General features: G+C 47.7%; 1 protein-coding gene across 3 annotated transcripts in view; it reads left to right on the top strand.

Annotated features, from left to right (window-relative positions):
* LOC109896078 (histone acetyltransferase KAT6A) overlaps positions 1-21,315 on the top strand; it is a 62,935-nt gene that overhangs the window by 29,360 nt on the left and 12,260 nt on the right. For 2 of the 3 annotated variants that reach the window (XM_031829787.1, XM_031829786.1), the window contains exons 3-7: positions 17,059-17,167; positions 17,450-17,565; positions 17,833-17,914; positions 18,292-18,406; positions 18,842-19,179. In XM_031829787.1, the coding sequence (XP_031685647.1) occupies positions 17,059-17,167; positions 17,450-17,565; positions 17,833-17,914; positions 18,292-18,406; positions 18,842-19,179 (760 nt within the window). The remainder of the gene's footprint in view (positions 1-17,058; positions 17,168-17,449; positions 17,566-17,832; positions 17,915-18,291; positions 18,407-18,841; positions 19,180-21,315) is intronic. The other variant, XM_020490303.2, reaches the window with a different exon arrangement.

The following is a 21,315-nucleotide window of genomic DNA, read 5'->3' as shown; positions in this document are numbered from 1 at the left end:
ACAGGAAGAGGTGGACACACACACACACACACAGGGAGAGGTGGGGACACACACACACACACACACACAGGGAGAGGTGGGGACACACACACACACACACAGGGAGAGGTGGACACACACACACAGGAAGAGGTGGACACACACACACACAGGGAGAGGTGGGGACACACACACACAGGGAGAGGTGGGGACACAGACACACACACACACACACACACACAGGAGAGGGGTGGACACACACACACAGGGAGAGGGGTGGACACACACACACACACACACACACAGGGAGAGATGGGGACACACACACACAGGGAGAGGTGGGGACATACACACACACAGGGAGAGGTGGGGACACACACACACACACACACACACACACACACAGGGAGAGGTGGACACACACACACACACACAGGGAGAGGTGGGGACACACACACACACACACACACAGGGAGAGGTGGGGACACACACACACACACACAGGGAGAGGGGTGGACACACACACACACAGGGAGAGGTGGGGACACACACACACACAGGGAGAGGTGGGGACACACACACACACACAGGGAGAGGTGGGGACACACACACACACACACACACAGGGAGAGGTGGGGGGACACACACACACACAGAGAGGTGGACACACACACACACACACACACAGGGAGAGGGGTGGACACACACACACACACACACACAGGGAGAGGGGTGGACACACACACACACAGGGAGAGGTGGGGACACACACACAGGGAGAGATGGGGACACACACACACAGGGAGAGGTGGGGACACACACAGGGAGAGGTGTGGACACACACACACACACAGGGAGAGGTGGGGACACACACACACACCACAGGGAGAGGTGGGGACACACACACACAGGGAGAGGTGGGGACACACACACAGGGAGAGGTGGACACACACACACACAGGGAGAGGTGGACCACACACCACACACACACACACACAGGGAGAGGTGGTGACACACAGGGAGAGGTAGTGACACACACACACACACACAGGGAGAGGTGGGGACACACACACACAGGGAGAGGTGGACACACACACACACACACAGGGAGAGGTGGGGACACACACACACAGGGAGAGGTGGGGACACACACACACAGGGAGAGGTGGGGACACACACACAGGGAGAGGTGGGGACACACACACACAGGGAGAGGTGGGGACACACACACACACACACACAGGGAGAGGTGGGGACACACACACACACACACACAGGGAGAGGTGGGGACACACACACACAGGGAGAGGTGGACACACACACACACACACACAGGGAGAGGTGGGGACACACACACAGGGAGAGGTGGGGACACACACACACACAGGGAGAGGTGGGGACACACACACACACACAGGGAGAGGTGGGGACACACACACACACACACAGGGAGAGGTGGGGACACACACACACACACACAGGGAGAGGTGGGGACACACACACACACACAGGGAGAGGTGGGGACACACACACACACACGGACACACAGGGAGAGGTGGACACACACACACACAGGGAGAGGTGGGGACACACACACACACACACAGGGAGAGGTGGAGACACACACACACACACACAGGGAGAGGTGGGGACACACACAGGGAGAGGGGTGGACACACACACACAGGGAGAGGGGTGGACACACACACACGGACACACAGGGAGAGGGGTGGACACACACACACGGACACACAGGGAGAGGTGGGGACACACACGGACACACAGGGAGAGGTGGGGACACACACGGACACACAGGGAGAGGTGGGGACACACACACACACACACACACAGGGAGAGGTGGGGACACACACACACACACACACACACACAGGGAGAGGGGTGGACACACACACACACAGGGAGAGGGGTGGACACACACACACACAGGGAGAGGGGTGGACACACACACACACAGGGAGAGGGGTGGACACACACACACACACACACACACACACACACACACACACAGGGAGAGGGGTGGACACACACACACACACACACACACAGGGAGAGGGGTGGACACACACACACAGGGAGAGGGGTGGACACACACACACACACACGGGGAGAGGGGTGGACACACAGGGAGAGGGGTGGACACACACACACACACACAGGGAGAGGGGTGGACACACACACACACACACACACACACACAGGGAGAGGGGTGGACACACACACACACAGGGAGAGGTGGGGACACACACACACACACACACACACACACACACACACACACAGGGAGAGGTGGGGACACACACACACACACACAGGGAGAGGTTGGGACACACACACACAGGGAGAGGTGGGGACACACACACACAGGGAGAGGGGTGGACACACACACACACACACACACACAGGGAGAGGGGTGAGGGGGAGGAGCTCGGAAGGAGGGAGGAGCTGGGGACGGAGGGAGGGAGGGAGGGAGGAGCTGGGGATGGGAGGAGGTGGACATGGAGGGGGGAGAGCAAGAATCGTTACAACACTGTGCATATACATAATGACATTAGTAATGTCTTTATTCTTTTGGAAATTCTGTGAGTGTAATGTTTACTGTTCATTTTTATTGTTTATTTCACTTTTGTATATTATCTACTTCAGTTGCTTTGGCATTGTTAACATATGTTTCCCATGCCAATAAAGCCCAATGAATTGAAAGGGGGTGAGAGAGAGGGGGAGGGAGAAGAGGCGTTGGTGCCAGAGGAAGAGGCCTGGCTGATTCATGTTCTGAGAAAGAAGAGGCAGAAGAGCAGACATGCAGGCGACAGAAGACACACCCACAGTGTAACCCGATAGACATCAGCCGGATGAGAACTAACCTCTCCTAGGGGCAGGACCGCACTCATACTTGCACACTAGCTAACACACATTACATTCAGGAATGCATACACGTATGGCATGCATACGCACCTCTGCATGCACTGTGAACAAACACAAGTGCACGCAAGCTGGCATACTTTACACACTCGTGTACACAGACAACCATATGCTTGTACGCACCCTTACACTAATGCACTGAATGTACAAAACCATGACTGACTGACCAGTGAAACCAGGTGAAGGCTATGATCCCTTATTGATCTCAATCAGTGTAGATGAAGGGGAGACAGGTTTTTAAGCTTTGAGACAATTGAGACATGGATTGTGTATGTGTGCCATTCAGTGGGTGAATGGGCAAGACCAAAGATTGAACTGCCTTTGAACGGGGTATGGTAGTAGGAGCCAGGCGCACTGGTTGGTGTCAGGAACTGCAACGCTGCTGGATTTTCCACACAAGTTTCCCATGTGTATCAAGAATGGTCCACCACCACCAAAAGGACATCCAGCCAACTTGACACAACTGTGGGAAGCATTGGAGTCAACATAGGCCAGCATCTCTGTGGAACGCTTTCAACACCTTGTAGAGTCCATGCCCTGATGAATTGAGGCTGTTCTGAGGGCAACAACGGGGGTGCAACTCAATATTAGGAAGGTTTTCTTAATGTTTTGTACACTGTGTGCAATACACACACTTATCAGCCATGGGATGATATCCAGGTCACAGCAGGGACGACAGGGCTGTAGTGTATAGTGATCTGAAAGATCCTCCTCCTGCTTTCCAGACAGACTCTGTTGTGACTGGGTGAGTAGTACGTTTCGGTTCTGCTCTACTCTTCTCTGCCGTACAAGGGGTTTGTCTTGTGAGGCTTTCAGTTCATACTGCAAGGGTATGTCTCAAATGCTGCCCTCTTCCCTATATACACTGCTCAAAAAAATAAAAAAGGGAACACTAAAATAACACATCCTATATCTGAATGAATGAAATATTCTTATTAAATACTTTTTTCTTTACATAGTTGAATGTGCTGACAACAAAATCACACAAATGATCAATGGAAATCAAATTTATCAACCCATTCAGGTCTGGATTTGGAGTCACACTCAAAATTAAAGTGGAAAACCACACTACAGGCTGATCCGAACTTTGATGTAATGTCCTTAAAACAAGTCAAAATGAGTCTCAGTAGTGTGTGTGGCCTCCACGTGCCTGTATGACCTCCCTACAATGCCTGGGCATGCTCCTGATGAGGTAGCGGATGGTCTCCTGATGGGATCTCCTCCCAGACCTGGACTAAAGCATCCGCCAACTCCAGGACAGTCTGTGGTGCAATGTGGCGTTGGTGGATGGAGTGAGACATGATGTCCGAGATGTGCTCAATTGGATTCAGGTCTGGGGAACGGGCGGGCCTGTCCATAGCATCAATGCCTTCCTCTTGCAGGAACTGCTGACACACTCCAGCCACATGAGGTCTAGCATTGTCTTGCATTAGGAGGAACCCAGGGCCAACTGCACCAGCATATGGTCTCACAAGGGGTCTGAGGATCTACCTACTGGCAGTCAGGCTACCTCTGGCGAGCACATGGAGGGCTGTGCGGCCCCCCCCCCAAAGAAATGCCACCCCACACCATGACTGACCCAAACCGGTCATGCTGGAGGATGTTGCAGGCAGCAGAACGTTCTCCACGGCGCCTCCAGACTGTCACGTCTGTCACATGTGCTCAGTGTGAACCTGCTTTCATCTGTGAAGAGCACAGGGTGCCAGTGGCGAATTTGCCAATCTTGGTGTTCTCTGGCAAATGAAAAACGTCCTGCACGGTGTTGGGCTGTAAGCACAACCCCCACCTGTGGATGTCGGGCCCTCATACCACCCTCATGGAGTCTGTTTCTGACCGTTTGAGCAGACACATGCACATTTGTGGCCTGCTGGTGGTCATTTTGCAGGGCTCTGGCAGTGCTCCTCCTGCTCCTCCTTGCACAAAGGTGGAGGTAGCGGTCCTGCTGCTGGGTTGTTGCCCTCCTATGGCCTCCTCCACGTCTCCTGATGTACTGGCCTATCTCCTGGTAGCGCCTCCATGCTCTGGACACTACGCTGACAGACACAGCAAACCTTCTTGCCACAGCTCGCATTGATGTGCCATCCTGGATGAGCTGCACTACCTGAGCCACTTGTGTGGGTTGTAGACTCCATCTCATGCTACCACTAGAGTGAAAGCACCGCCAGCATTCAAAGGTGACCAAAACATCAGCCAGGAAGCATAGGAACTGAGAAGTGGTCTGTGGTCCCCACCTGCAGAACCACTCCTTTATTGGGGTTGTCTTGCTAATTGCCTATAATTTCACCCTGTTGTCTATTCCATTTGCACAACAGCATGTGAAATGTATTGTCAATCAGTGTTGCTTCCTAAGTGGACAGTTTGATTTCACAGAAGTGTGATTGACTTGGAGTTACATTGTGTTGTTTTAAGTGTTCCTTTTATTTTTTTGAGCAGTGTATATGACTAGGGCCCTTAGGTCTCTGGTCAAAAGTAGTGCACTATATAGGGAATAGGGTGCTATTTGGGACGCATTCTAAGATTATCTCTGCCAGGTGGTGGGAGCAGCCAGGAGTCACATGCCTGACTTACCTGCTGGTTGTTTGCCATGTAGGCTAACTCACTACTGACCCTCTGGCCCAGATGGCCTCCACTTATAGGGATAATCCACCACCAGAAATAAAATAAGACATGAAACTCCTGTCACTTGGTGAAAGCCTGTGTTCAGTGGGCAAAATAAAAACTTTCCCCGTGATTTAACTTCTATGTGGTCCGTCTGTGAAATCCGGAAATTGAGTAGGAACACATCATAGCTACTGTACATGGTTCTTGTCACTGGAGATAGAGGATAACATTTAATAATGCTTTTAAGACAATTACCTACTTCCAGATTGCCAAATCAGCCAATAGATGGTATGGACATACTATCAATATCCTCATGACTAAGTAGAGATTTTGCTTAGATGTGCTCATTCTATACGGTGTACCAAATGATTCAACTCAGTTTCTCTTTCAAGTACCATCTCGCAATGCGGCTTGTGTGTCTGTCGGAAACGTGGGAACTGGCCATTGTTGCCATAGCAACGTACTCTGGGCAGAGAGGAACTGCAAGCTGAATTTGGTGAGACTCTTAAATTGATAGTGCAGTTTGTTTAGGAGATTTCACAGGTAGCTAGCTACTGTACTTCACATGCTGATATTGACTTGTATTATTGTGTGTACCTACATTAGTTGGTAGCAACCTTTGCATTATGGGTTTTGTAGTCCACTTGAGCTTCAACCGAGCTTCAACCAACATGTTCCTAGCAATCTTGTTCTAACGACAAAATGTGAAAAAAATATATTGTTTTCACATAGTGTTAGAGATGGGGGGGATCAATACATTTACATATCAGAATATTATTTTTGCCGTTCTATCATATAATTTTGACAATATGCAAAATTATTGCGCTAGTTGGCTGTACTTGCACCAAAACGCCAGTATTTTTCCTCCGTAGCTTGTTCTCCAGGTTAAATACGGAGCCAATTTGTTTTCTGCACTTTCATTTCCTTTTTGTTATAAGATAATAACATTAAAAAAAATTAACAATACAAAACACACATACATGGTGCATTCAAAAATGATCCAGACCCCTTGACTTTTTCCACATTTTGTTACGTTACAGCCTTATTCTAAAATGGATTTAACTTTTTTCCCCTCATCAATCTATACACAATACCCCATAATGATAAAACTAAAACAGTTAAAAAAAAATCTTTGCACATTTATTCAAAATAAAAAACATATGTAAATGTGATAAGTATTCAGACCCTTTACTCAGTACTTTGAAGGACATTCAGAAAGCTTGTCCCGAAGCCACTCCTGCATTGTCTTGGCTGTGTGCTTAGGGTCGTTGTCCTGTTGAAAGGTGAACCTTGGCTCAGTCTGAGGTCCTGAGTGCTTTGGAGCAGGTTTTCATCAAGCATCTCTCTACTTCGTTCATTGTTCATCTTTCCTTCGATCCTGACTAGTCTCCCAGTCCCTGCCGCTGAAAAACATCCCCACAGCATGATGCTGCCACCACCATGATTCACCGTAGGAATGGTGCCAGGTTTCCTCCACATATGACGCTTGGCATTCAGGCCAAAGAGTTCAATCTTGGTTTCATCAGACCAGAAAATCTTGTTTCTTATGGTCTGAGAGTCCTTTAGGTGCCTGTTGGCAAACTCCAAGCTGGCTGTCATGTGCCTTTTACTGAGGAGTGGCTACTGTCTGGCCACTCTACCATAAAGGCCTGATTGGTGGAGTGCTGCAAAGATGGTTCTCCTTCTGGAAGGTTCTCCCTTCTCCACAGAGGAACTCTGGAGCTCTGTCAGTGACCATCGTGTTCTTGGTCATCCATCAATGATGGAGGCCACTGTGTTGTTGGAGACCTTCAATGGTACCGGTTCCCAGATCTGTGCCTCGACACAATCCTGTCTGAGCTCTACGGTCAATTCCTTCAACTTCGTGGCATTGGTTTTTGCTCTGACATGCACTGTCAACTGTGGGACCTTATATAGACAGGTGTGCCTTTCCAAATCATGTCCAATCAATTGAGTTTACCACCGATGGAATCCAATCAAGTTGTGGAAACATCTCAGGGATGAACAATGGAAGCAGGGTGCACCTGACCTCAATTTAGAGTCTCATAGCAAAGGGTCTGAATACTTATGTAAATAAGTTATTTCTGGGTTGTTTTTTCCCATAAATTTGCAAACATTTCTAAACCTGTTTTTGCTTTGTCGTCATGGGGTATTGTGTGTAGATTGAGGATAAAACATTTTAAAAAACACTTTAGAATAAGGCAAATAAGTAGCAAAAAGGGGAATGGGTCTGAATACTTTCTGAATGCACTGTACAAAAGACATCACACAAACATCAGCTACATCACACCTTCCCAGACCCACATGCTCACACCCCCATCTCCAGTGCCTGCATCACTGCGCCACATGGCCTCAAACTGCACCATTTTGTTTCTCTCCATTGCCCACGCACTTTCAACATTTAGATAATAAAGCATTTCCATTGTGTTAACAAGAAAAGTGTCTCACTGCACCCTCATATGACGTCTTGAAATATGCAGACAGATGGATTAAAATAACATTTACATTGTAATACTTCTGACAGACAACTTTAACTCGGCCCAGCACTTTTATTTCCATGACTGATCAAAACTAATTTTCTCATGGCATTCTTGGCCTTCTGCAGCAAATATATGGTGAGCAATATGTTTGGAACATCGCATCTCAATAAAATATAGTAAAGCGCAATACATATAGAATGGTGAGAATCGCAATACGTATTGTGATAATATCGTATCGTGAGGTCCCTGGAAATTCTCAGCCCTAATTAGTATTATTTAACACTGTTAATCATAGGAATTAGTGGTTTGAGGTGGAATATCCTTTTAAGACCGTGATCCCTCTGACTTAGTTGAGTAAACAGGCTCATTCGTAGTGGTGTTCATTTGTTGTTTGAGGCCATTGCATGGTGAACTCTGGATGTACTGCAACTAAAGCAGCTCCCTTGCTGGCTGGGAGTGATTTGAATGTTTCTCTTTGGCATTCAGGCAACCTCCAGACCAGACAGCTCTGTTCCTCTTATGCTGCTATTTGCAGTATTAAAGTAGCTGCCTCACCATGTCTCTGCCATAGAGCCTCTGTCAGCCTCATGTCTTCTAGCTTATCCCACTGTGTGTTTGTGTGTGTGTGTGACTGGTGGGGTGTGACGCTCACGCTTCCCTCTTCTCACTCTCACTCTCACTCTCTCCCTCTCACTCAGGCAAAGGCTCATCAGTGCCATATTGCCTTCATGATTGCTAGTGGTTGTAATTTAGAATGGGAGCGGTGGGTGAGGGGAGAGACGGAGGGGGGGAAAAACAAATGGATAAGCACTGGCTTTGACCCCATGGCAGGGGAGATTTGTGTACTCAACACCGAATGACTGTGTCACACAGCTCCATTCAAACATTATTGCAGACCCACTCTCTCCCCCTAATAGGGGGTCACTACCGGGCCATATTGGGGGAGGCAAGGGGGGTGTGGAGTCAGTCAAGGGTCACAGATGTATAGATAGCAAACCTCATTGCTTTTTCTGAGATGAGCCACCCAGAGCCAGCTGTAGTTATGAGCCTAGTGGGCCATTAGGAGGCTATGGGACGGGGATAAGATGGGAATTGTTATGGCGTCGGGGAGGGAGGTGAGGTGAAGAGCGATCGTGGCCCTGTGCTTGCCCTTTTCACAGCAGCTGGACCCGGGTGAAGCAAAGTTCTCCTCACTGATGTTGCTGTTTCAGGGGAGGGACGTGTGAAAATATAAGCAACTGATTGGATTGGGGTGACCGTGTAGTGTTCTCACTGACCTGATTCATTCTGTTCAGTGTGCTAGCAGGTTGGTTGTCTGCCTATGAATGAGTTGTAGGCCTAATTGGAGCCTAATTGTGTTTTTATCTCAGTCACTTTCAAACCGTAATGGCATACGCATGTACCGCTCTCCCTGTGTAGGCTAATTACTGAAATGTGTCACATGGATATTAGCTCCCCCTTTTAGCTAACATTACAACCCTCTAGTGTTTGTATCTGCTAAGTAAAGCCTTAGCGCAACACAGGACATAAATACAACATACCAGTAAACAAGGATTATGTGCCTTGGGTCAGTGTGGTCTCCCCCACCGTTGCATCGCTAGTGCGGTCTCCCCCACCGCTGCATCGCCAATGCGGTCTCCCCCACCGCTGCATCGCCAGTGCGGTCTCCCCCACCGCTGCATCGCCAGTGCGGTCTCCCCCACCGCTGCATCGCCAGTGCGGTCTCCCCCACCGCTGCATCGCCAGTGCGGTCTCCCCCACCGCTGCATCGCCAGTGCGGTCTCCCCCACCGCTGCAGTGTCTCTGTGTAGAGAGGCGCTGGCCAGGTCAGAGAGGTGTCTGGACTGATAAGTGAGACATTTCTCTCAGTAGTGGACAGTGGACACCACTGGGGTCCAGAAAGAGGTCCATATCCCAGAGCCATGATGACAATGTCTTTGAAGCCCGTTGAGTATCAGGTTTGCAATGGAGAGAGCAGATATTTGTTAGCAGTCTGCTAAGCCAATGGATCAAGTAGGGTTTCGGAAAGTATTGATGGACAATACAGGGCTGATTTATTTGTTAGTAGACTAAACCATGTTACGGTGAAGTGTGGAGTCTGGGGAAAGTGCAGGTTGATTTGCATTGGAGACAGCTATTGTTTACATTTAACCCAATGCATTACCTGGAGTCCTTAGATAGGAGACATCATTTGAATTGACTTCTACTCTGTGCTCAAAGGCCATGTCCATTGACCTATACTTCTCTCAGGTTATGGATGTATTTAGCCTATGCTTGGCCTTTAAATAGGGATGTATTATGAGCAGGTTGTTAGTGTTGGTGTGTCACTAATGAAATCTAACAGAGCTCATATTTCACTGGCCAGGTGTCCCCACTTGCCCTAGTGACACCAGAGGTGTATGAGTCACACCCACACACACACACACACACACAGACACAGACAGCATCTGGGCAGTAGTCTGGTGGACTGCCATTATCAGGCTGACTGGGGTTAAAGTGGCTGCGGCGTGAGAGAGTGATGAGAATGCTTGTTGGCGTAGAATGACTGCGGGGCTTTGTAGAACTCGAACCCAGCAAATAGGGCCAATGTGTTCTCCATCTGGGAAGTCTTTAGCTGGCACACACACGGCCAACTCGTACCTTTTTGATACAGTGATTACTGATTTAGCCTTTTACCTCATTAACCTCCCTACTGTATGGTGCTTCACTGCTTCTAACAGCTAGACCGGCAGGAAGCATGTCTATTTAAACCAAAATCCCAACGCGTGTAATAAGGTCATTTAGTTAATGCTATTATCCAAATAGACTTTCAGTCAGTAATACAGTGATTCAGGATACGTGGTCCATTGGCCCATGCAGGAGTCAATCCCACTACTTGGGTGTTCCTAACACCATTCTCCACTCAACCTTTTGAGCCATCGGAAGATATATAGCTAGCTATGTTAAGTCATCCACTCCATATTCCTGCTATGCCTGGAGGTTGTGTGTTTCGTGTGTGTGTTCCTCGTGACGAGAGTGTGCGAGTGGCCGAGCATGTGCTGCGGAGCGACTGGCCTGTAACGGTGATCAATGAGGTTGTGGTGAGGGGCTGAGTCTGTATTGGGGACGGGAGGAGGGGCAGCTCAGCGCTGCCTGGTGGTTGGATGGTGAAATAGGTTTCACATGTTAATGAGAACCTTGACTTGACATGAGACAAGGACAACAGGGCATCTTTTCTATCTCCCTCTTTCTCTCATCCTATTTCCTCCCTCCCTACATCCTTATCCTTTCGCCCTCTCATTGTTCTCTCTCTCATTATCTCCTCCTTTGTCCTCTCCCTTTCACTTGCTCCTTCTCTATTACACCCAATGCAAATGGCCAAGGAGAAACCAGGCCACTCTCACAGTGCATCTCTCAGCTAGGGTATTGTACACCAGCGATTCTCAACTGGTGGGTCTCGACCCACATTTAGATCGCAGGAGATTTTGAATGGGTCGCGATGTATCTTATAAATGACTAAAACCAGGTAGAAAGTGTGTAGCAATGATAAATCATCAATTTATTTTAAATATTTAATGGAGTTAAGCAATTTTTCTTCAATCACAGTATCTTCAATATAGAGTTATTAGCAGTGCTATTTAGAGGATTTTGTGGTCTCACACCAGTGAGCTTATTAACCTTCTGCATCAAGAATATGGGTAAAGTGAAATTATTGACAGTGAAAAAGGTGGGACTATTGTTCCCTTGTTATATAATTGGTACATTTACTATCAATACAGCATTAAACAGTAAAACACATTTTTAAAAAGTAACTGTTTTCCAGATTGCATTTTGCCAACCAAAACCGTAATGTGAATATTGGATTGTGACTGAGACAACCTGATTCAATTTGAGTCCTGAGGCAAAACCAGTCCACTGTTGTACACTACGGACATGCTACCGTAGCATGAGCCAGTGTATCTATCGTAATGGGACAGCTAACGTGGAAAATCTAGGCCTATACTATAAATCCTTATTAACTAGGCTCTGTCTTTGCTCAAGTGTTGGCCTTAGTAAGACAGAGGGCTAGATGTCAGGACAGAGTAGTGGTAGGGGTACTTCTACCTGTCTGGGTATAAAGGGCTTGAGCCCTCACTCTAACCTGAAGGATGCTTATCTAGACTCTGTCTGTAGTTGTTCAAGCATGTAGAGATTACTCTGCTGTTGCATTGACATGGTGAGATGAGTTATAAGCGTGTCTGTGTTGTGACTAACTTTTCCTGCCTGCTGAAATCATCTCTTATTTAGTGTGTACATAGTAGCATACAGGTCAACAACACTGTTGTGGGAATTCTGGACTTGAATGTCACCTTCTGCCAACCATGTGACTGACTCACCAGTCTTTAAGTTTATGGCTAATAAAGTAGAAGACTATATCTTGAGGGAAATATATTGCTAACCTTACAGAAGGTTAGGGCTGTAGGTAGCCTAGCAGTTAGAGCAATGGGCCAGTAAGCGAAAGATCGTTGGGTCGAATACCTGAGCCGACAAGGTGAAAAATCTGTGTATGTTCCCTAGAGCAGGGCACTTCACCCTAATTTGCTCCAGGGGTGCTGGATTACTATAAAAACAACCCTGTAAAACAACACATTTCACTGTATTTATCTGGTATATGTGATAATAGCATTTTTGGGGGGCTTTTAAAAAAGAAAGCATGCCTCCGTGAGGAATTTCAGGAAAATGTACACCATTTGTCCCACACATATTGTCTTGGAAAACAATTGATTTATTCTTTAGTGTCAGTAATTGAGTCATATCACCAATGAAACCCCACACTGTAATGTGTGTATGAAACCCGATGGCTGTGCTCTGCATGCGCTAGCTGCTCGAGCGTGGAGAGAGTGAGTGAGTGAGCACACACAGGGCAACCTCCACTGGGAGGGAAGGGGTTAACTGGCAGGAATGATTGAGGTGTTGGTCTCTGGGAGACTGCACAAAGGACTGCTGCCATATTTTCCCTCCTTTCTCTTTTCTACATTTTTTTTCTCTCTCCTCGCTCTTTCTTGCTTTCTCTCTCTGTTCTCAATGTGAGGTGTCCCTGCATGCAAGCGGGAGCCTGAGTCAGAGGGAAATGAACCCAATAAATCAAGCTCTTCGGACTGTCTTTTCTCCTCCTCTCCCCTGCTTGGACCTGCTTTTCCATCCCTGCGTGGAGCTATGTGCAGTCAGACAGGAATGTCTTTGCCCCTGCCCTCAGCCTTATCCTACCCAGCAGGGTTTCCATCAGGAAAATTTGGCGACATTTGATAAATTTAGCGGACATCCATATGTATTAGGGCGTTCATCCACGGTGCTCAAAATGAGATTTCCATTATTGTAGTTCATCTTAAAAGAATAGAAAGTTGTAATAAATTTAAAAAAAAAATTATAATAATTAGAACGATGTTCTTATACCAACATGACAGGTTTTTACTGAAGTCTTCATTCCTCCTATAAATTATACATTAATATCATTTAAAAGCAGAAAGAAACATTTAACCCAGAACAAGTTGCCTACACAGTAATAAAACACAGCTTCAAAATATACATTTTGTATAGTATCATTTTCTAACGACCTGACCTCTAAAATGTATGAACATTTTAATTAAGAAAACACCAATGTTTTCAAATATAATCGAGGCCTCTCTAATTGAATTTAGCCTAGGCATGAACATTTGAATTAGGCCTAATAACAAAACATGTCTGTCTAGGAACAACAGAGTCGGGCCATCCCACTTCCCATTCCCGCTGCGATTCAGCACCACAGCAGTGGAAAGAGGCTGCTCTAGGCGGCAACAAAATGAAGAAATTATAAAACTGATGTTGGACAATCAAATTCAATATGTAAATAAACTATTCGTTAAGGCTGGTTCATTGAGAGAAAGCTTATTTTTCCAACTGTCCTGTGAAACGAGGCCTGTGCCACGCATTCATGAAAGCTCTTTTTACAGTTCTACTGGATGATGTTAATAAATGTTCTGTTTATTGTAATTTGAACTATCGTGGGGTCAACACTATCGTCGTGTGATATACATGGGATATTGATAACTCTGTTTCCTACTATAGGCAGTTGGCTGCCAAGTAATTGCAACATTGTAACTCTCTGATGTGAATAGTTGTTTCCAAGTCCTACTGAATAAGCTCAACTGAAATGCACCAATTGCACATGATCCACATTTATTACTCTACTCAAGTCTGTCCATTCCAAATCTTTATACTATCTATACATGACTCGGACGGCATATGTTGATCTTGCTTAGGGCGTCAGTGGAACCTCTAGGACCGGGCCTGACCAACACAATAATATGCATCTAATTTACTTGAGTTTGCACGGACCTTGACCTGCTCAAAGTGAGCCGCTGCTGTTGGGAAGTCAAAACTGTCCAACTCCTTGGAGTGGCTTGTGATGTACATCAGCCTCGTTACTTTGTCCTCAAGAAGGTGCCGTCTTGAGACCGTCTTTTACTCTGTTTTGGAGAAAGAATTGCCTCTCACCGGGCACACTGGAAACGGGGATAATCAACACAATCTTCACCAATTTTGCCCAGTCTTTTAGCTTGATTAAAAATAAACAGACAAATTTCCAAGTAGCTTGAAGATTTATTAGTCTATGAAATATATTTAATTTGGAGCACATTGACTTCTTCCATCAATGATTGAAACGCATTATTTTGTGATGGAAACATTTTTTTTGCAGACATTTTGGCTGGCAACAATTGTATTTATTTTTTGGGCCCGGCTTACAGAAATCCCCCCCCGCCCCAGCATCCAGCCCTTTGCGCCAGCTCTATAGCCTCCCTCCACCACTGACTACTCCCCTGGGCTTTAGTCATCAGCCTCCCTCCACCACTGACTACTCCCCTGGGCTTTAGTCATCAGCCTCCCTCCACCACTGACTACTCCCCTGGGCTTTAGTCATCAGCCTCTCTCCACCACTGACTACTCCCCTGGGCTTTAGTCATCAGCCTCCCTCCACCACTGACTACTCCCCTGGGCTTTAGTCATCAGCCTCCCTCCACCACTGACTACTCCCCTGGGCTTTAGTCATCAGCCTCCCTCCACCACTGACTACTCCCCTGGGCTTTAGTCATCAGCCTCCCTCCACCACTGACTACTCCCCTGGGCTTTAGTCATCAGCCTCCCTCCACCACTGACTACTCCCCTGGGCTTTAGTCATCAGCCTCCCTCCACCACTGACTACTCCCCTGGGCTTTAGTCATCAGCCTCCCTCCACCACTGACTACTCCCCTGGGCTTTAGTCATCAGCCTCCCTCCACCACTGACTACTCCCCTGGGCTTTAGTCATCAGCCTCCCTCCACCACTGACTACCCTGGGCTTTATTCATCAGCCTCCCTCCACCACTGACTACTCCCCTGGGCTTTAGTCACCAGCCTCCCTCCACCACTGACTACTCCCCTGGGCTTTAGTCACCAGCCTCCCTCCACCACTGACTACTCCCCTGGGCTTTAGTCACCAGCCTCCCTCCACCACTGACTACTCCCCTGGGCTTTAGTCACCAGCCTCCCTCCACCACTGACTACTCCCCTGGGCTTTAGTCATCAGCCTCCCTCCACCACTGACTACTCCCCTGGGCTTTAGTCATCAGCCTCCCTCCACCACTGACTACTCCCCTGGGCTTTAGTCACCAGCCTCCCTCCACCACTGACTACTCCCCTGGGCTTTAGTCACCAGCCTCCCTCCACCACTGACTACTCCCCTGGGCTTTAGTCACCAGCCTCCCTCCACCACTGACTACTCCCCTGGGCTTTAGTCATCAGCCTCCCTCCACCACTGACTACTCCCCTGGGCTTTAGTCATCAGCCTTCCTCCACCACTGACTACTCCCCTGGGCTCCAAGGCTCCAGGGACATTGAAGGAGAACCATCACATCCCTCCTCCTGTTTTTATCCCCTCTGTGTGTGCAGGGAAGACAATTGTGTGTGACTCACTCTGTGTAGCTGCCCTGTGTCTGTTATGACTGTGAGGATGCGTGTGTGTGTGTGTCTCAGAGAAAGGGTCCTGGGTGGCTCTCCTCTTCTCATGCTGAATGATTTATGGCGTCCCAGAAGCACATGTCAGATGGTGTGTTACAGTATAAGCAACAAAACAGAACATGGCCTTTAGTGGCCTCAGACTTGAGGCTGGGACGATACCAGGATCACTATATTGTTTTCCAAAGTAAAAATGAAATCACAAAGCAGATGTAACTCTTTCGTCATTTTAAAAACCTGCTGTATATAAAATATTGTTTGCTACAGCTTGGAAAATAAATAAATGTGACTCTTGATAACAACATAATGATGTTTCCAACATTATGGCTGTTCTCCTAAAGAAGTTGAATCCGCTTGTTGTTTTGTTTCCTTGCCAGGATACTAACAGGTATCCCTTATTCACACTGCACAGCGCTGCTCTGGAAATGAAATGGGAATGTTGTGCAGCCATTCATGCCGAGTCAAGGGAGGGACGGTTCATTCAGGTCATGCGACATGTTCTAGTATCAGATCAGGTCTGATCAAGCAGTCAGTTAGGAGCAGAACTAAGACCTCTGGGTACTGTAGAAACTATTATCTCTGGGCCCATATGTTGGATTTGGACTGCTGATCTAAGCTCATGTGTCCGTTCATTATAATCGAAAAGGCAAAACTCATCCTAGATCCTCACTCTTACTCTGAGACACTTTGTGAATAATATGGGCCTTGATCTTCTGTAGTATAGGCAGGCTTTCATTATCATCATCATCATCGCCTTTAATGGTCATCTGTTAGATCACAACATCCTCACCAGGGAAGAGTCTGCTGCCTCTGCCATTCACTTAATCTCACTGACAAATTAACTGTATTAATTTCCTGTCTGATTGAACTTTAACTGCTGTCTCTGTGGCTGGTTCAAACCTTCTCCTCACAGCAGGCTCATTGACAGTGATCTGAATGTGGACACAACGATGCGCTGTTGTTTTACCCCTCTGTCTGGTACAATGGAACTGTTAATAAGTGACTCCCTCTATGTGTGTGTGTGTGTCTCTCTCTCTGCCCCCCCTCCCTCTTTCTCTCCATCTCTCAGCCTGTGGCAGAGCCCATCCCTATCTGCAGCTTCTGCCTGGGCACTACGGAGTCGAACCGAGACAAGAAGCCAGAGGAGCTCATCTCCTGTGCAGACTGTGGCAACAGCGGTGAGTCACACTGTGGCAGCACGGTTTCTATACGCTGAGACATCAAGGCAGCACTGCCTGCTACTTCTGCCTGCACCTTGTTCTATTGGATTTGTCTTAACTTTAGTTAAACCTATAATTTCACAGGTTGGTTCTCGTAGATGTCTGAATTTGGTAGTTTGTTCTCATGGTTGATTTTGGCTCTATAGGGCCTTTTGTGCGTAACTTATTTATATTGTGGTGGTGCTGTCCTGTGGTTGTCAGGATAGTGAGTGTGTGGCTCTGTTGAACTGTGCCCCCTAGGCCACCCGTCCTGTCTAAAGTTCTCACCAGAGCTCACTGTGCGAGTCAAAGCTCTGTGGTGGCAGTGCATCGAATGCAAGACCTGCAGCAACTGTCAAGATCAAGGCAAAAACGCAGTGAGTGTTTGTGTCCGTGTGTCTCTGTGTCAGCCAGTGTGTCTGCCTGTACTTCAGCACAATACGTAGGAATCGGATCTGTTGTTTTTAAACAAACATAACTATTTTAGACAGCTGCTGCAGATGGTTCTCTCTCTCCTCAGACCTGCCAAGAACAGTACAGTTCTGGTTGGAGGGAAATATGCAAATGGTGGAAATGTCAACTATGTAAACATGACGGCAGGGAGTGACCAAATTTTTACTGTGTGTGTGCGTGCGTGCGTTTAGGAGAACATGTTGTTCTGTGACTCCTGTGACCGGGGGTTCCACATGGAGTGCTGTGACCCCCCACTGATGCGGATGCCAAAAGGTAACCCCCCTCTCCACTACTTCTTCTCCTACCCCTGACCCTCCTAATGTACCTAATAAAACCCACTTGAACATGCGCTGTCCCTGGAAATTCCTACCTCTGTGCAGTAAATGGATCCACTGTACATCTAAACGACTATGGCCATGAGATAATTGGGAACAAATGACAAAGCTCAGAAGGACCACAAACCAAGACGGTACCTCTTTCCACCAGTGTAATGACATGGATCTTTATTGTGGTTTTAATGCTGGTGGTAATGTGTAGTGATGTCAGTGTATGGTGGTAGTACTGAAGAAGCGGTTTCAGGCCAGCTAAGCTAATACACTCCTGATCTCTTCTGATCGGATCTCTTCTGATCTGTTCTGCTCTCCCACCAGGCATGTGGATCTGTCAGATCTGTCAGCCCAGGAAAAAGGGCAGAAAGCTCTTGCATGAAAAGGCAGCACAAATCAAACGGCGCTACAATGCACCACTGGGACGACCCAAGAACAGGTTGGTAACGACATGAAGAGAGCAGCACCGTCTGGGAGCTAGCAGTACGACACGGTGCTAGACCTGTAAAACACAGAGGGTCGCTTCAGATCCGCCCCACTAGAGTTTCACTGGCCAGTCAGACTGTTTTTAATGACTGCCTATTAGTCTAAGAGCTGAGTTTCATGCTATAAATGAAGCTTCTTTGGAGAATAGAATCTAGCTATGTGACACTCGCTGATCAACCAAATGGAGTTGTTTAATGTGGGAGTGGGGAACCTAGCCGTACTCTTTTGTTGACAATACTTGATCATTGGAAACACAGCCAAAACATTTTTGACTGTCTTCTGTTGCTCTTGTTGCTATGTAAATGTATTCCAAATGACCAGGCCTTAGTCTATATAGGGTGTTGCTATTAGCTGGTGGGTGTCTGAATAGTCCTGTCTCCCATTGCAGGCCATTCAAGAAGCTGCGAGGGCCGGGTGGGCGTGGCAGGCGGAAGGGGGGGCGGCGCTCGCAGGGCTCCTCCTCCCCACACTCGTCGTCTAGCTCGTCCTGCGAGGGTTATCCTGGTGACGACCGGCTGCTGTTCTCCCTACGAGAGGACTCGTCGGAGCAGGGAGGCCTTCGCTTCAACAAGAAGACCAAGGGCCTGATTGACGCACTCACAAAGTTCTTCACGCCCTCGCCCGACGGACGCAAGGCCCAGCACGAGGTGGACTACTCCCAGCAATACCGCATCCGCAAGAAGGCCATACGCAAGGAAGAGGGGGACGACAGGACAGGTGAGGAGGGTATGCTGAATAATACATTGAATCAAATCAAATCAAATGTATTTATATAGCCCTTCGTACATCAGCTGATATCTCAAAGTGCTGTACAGAAACCCAGCCTAAAACCCCAAACAGCTAGCAATGCATGTGTAGAAGCACGGTGGCTAGGAAAAACTCCCTAGAAAGGCCAGAAACCTAGAGAGGAACCAGGCTATGTGGGGTGGCCAGTCCTCTTCTGGCTGTGCCGGGTGGAGATTATAACAGAACATGGCCAAGATGTTCAAATGTTCATAAATGACCAGCATGGTCGAATAATAATAAGGCAGAACAGTTGAAACTGGAGCAGCAGCACAGTCAGGTGGAAGTTGAAACTGGAGCAGCAGCATGGCCAGGTGGACTGGGGACAGCAAGGAGTCATCATGTCAGGTAGTCCTGGGGCATGGTCCTAGGGCTCAGGTCAGTTGAAACTGGAACAGCAGCATGGCCAGGTGGACTGGGGACAGCAAGGAGTCATCATGTCATGTAGTCCTGGGGCATGGTCCTAGGGCTCAGGTCCTCAGAGAGAGAGAAAGAAAGAGAGAAGGAGAGAATTAGAGAACGCACACTTAGATTCACACAGGACACCGAATAGGACAGGAGAAGTACTCCAGATATAACAAACTGACCCCAGCCCCCCGACACAAACTACTGCAGCATAAATACTGGAGGCTGAGACAGGAGGGGTCAGGAGACACTGTGGCCCCATCCGAGGACACCCCCGGACAGGGCCAAACAGGAAGGATATAACCCCACCCACTTTGCCAAAGCACAGCCCCCACACCACTAGAGGGATATCTTCAACCACCAACTTACCATCCTGAGACAAGGCTGAGTATAGCCCACAAAGATCTCCGCCACGGCACAACCCAAGGGGGGGGCGCCAACCCAGACAGGATGACCACAACAGTGAATCAACCCACTCAGGTGACGCACCCCCTCCAGGGACGGCATGAGAGAGCCCCAGCAAGCCAGTGACTCAGCCCCTGTAATAGGGTTAGAGGCAGAGAATCCCAGTGGAAAGAGGGGAACCGGCCAGGCAGAGACAGCAAGGGCGGTTCGTTGCTCCAGAGCCTTTCCGTTCACCTTCCCACTCCTGGGCCAGACTACACTCAATCATATGACCCACTGAAGAGATGAGTCTTCAGTAAAGACTTAAAGGTTGAGACCGAGTTTGCGTCTCTGACATGGGTAGGCAGACCGTTCCATAAAAATGGAGCTCTATAGGAGAAAGCGCTGCCTCCAGCTGTTTGCTTAGAAATTCTAGGGACAATTAGGAGGCCTGCGTCTTGTGACCGTAGCGTACGTGTAGGTATGTACGGCAGGACCAAATCAGAGAGATAGGTAGGAGCAAGCCCATGTAATGCTTTGTAGGTTAGCAGTAAAACCTTGAAATCAGCCCTTGCTTTGACAGGAAGCCAGTGTAGAGAGGCTAGCACTGGAGTAATATGATATTTTTTTTTGGTTCTAGTCAGGATTCTAGCAGCCGTATTTAGCACTAACTGAAGTTTATTTAGTGCTTTATCCGGGTAGCCGGAAAATAGAGCATTGCAGTAGTCTAACCTAGAAGTGACAAAAGCATGGATTAATTTTTCTGCATCATTTTTGGACAGAAAGTTTCTGATTTTTGCAATGTTACGTAGATGGAAAAAAGCTGTCCTCGAAATGGTCTTGATATGTTCTTCAAAAGAGAGATCAGGGTCCAGAGTAACGCCGAGGTCCTTCACAGTTTTATTTGAGACGACTGTACAACCATTAAGATTAATTGTCAGATTCAACAGAAGATCTCTTTGTTTCTTGGGACCTAGAACAAGCATCTCTGTTTTGTCCGAGTTTAATAGTAGAAAGTTTGCAGCCATCCACTTCCTTATGTCTGAAACACATGCTTCTAGCGAGGGCAATTTTGGGGCTTCACCATGTTTCATTGAAATGTACAGCTGTGTGTCATCCGCATAGCAGTGAAAGTTTACATTATGTTTTCGAATAACATCCCCAAGAGGTAAAATATATAGTGAAAACAATAGTGGTCCTAAAACGGAACCTTGAGGAACACCGAAATTTACAGTTGATTTGTCAGAGGACAAACCATTCACAGAGACAAACTGATATCTTTCCGACAGA

The sequence above is a fragment of the Oncorhynchus kisutch genome, linkage group LG8 (assembly GCF_002021735.2).
Source record: "Oncorhynchus kisutch isolate 150728-3 linkage group LG8, Okis_V2, whole genome shotgun sequence".
Classification (NCBI taxonomy): domain Eukaryota; kingdom Metazoa; phylum Chordata; class Actinopteri; order Salmoniformes; family Salmonidae; genus Oncorhynchus; species Oncorhynchus kisutch.
Note: the sequence above shows the minus strand (reverse complement) of the source record. Positions and strands in the feature narration are given on the sequence as shown.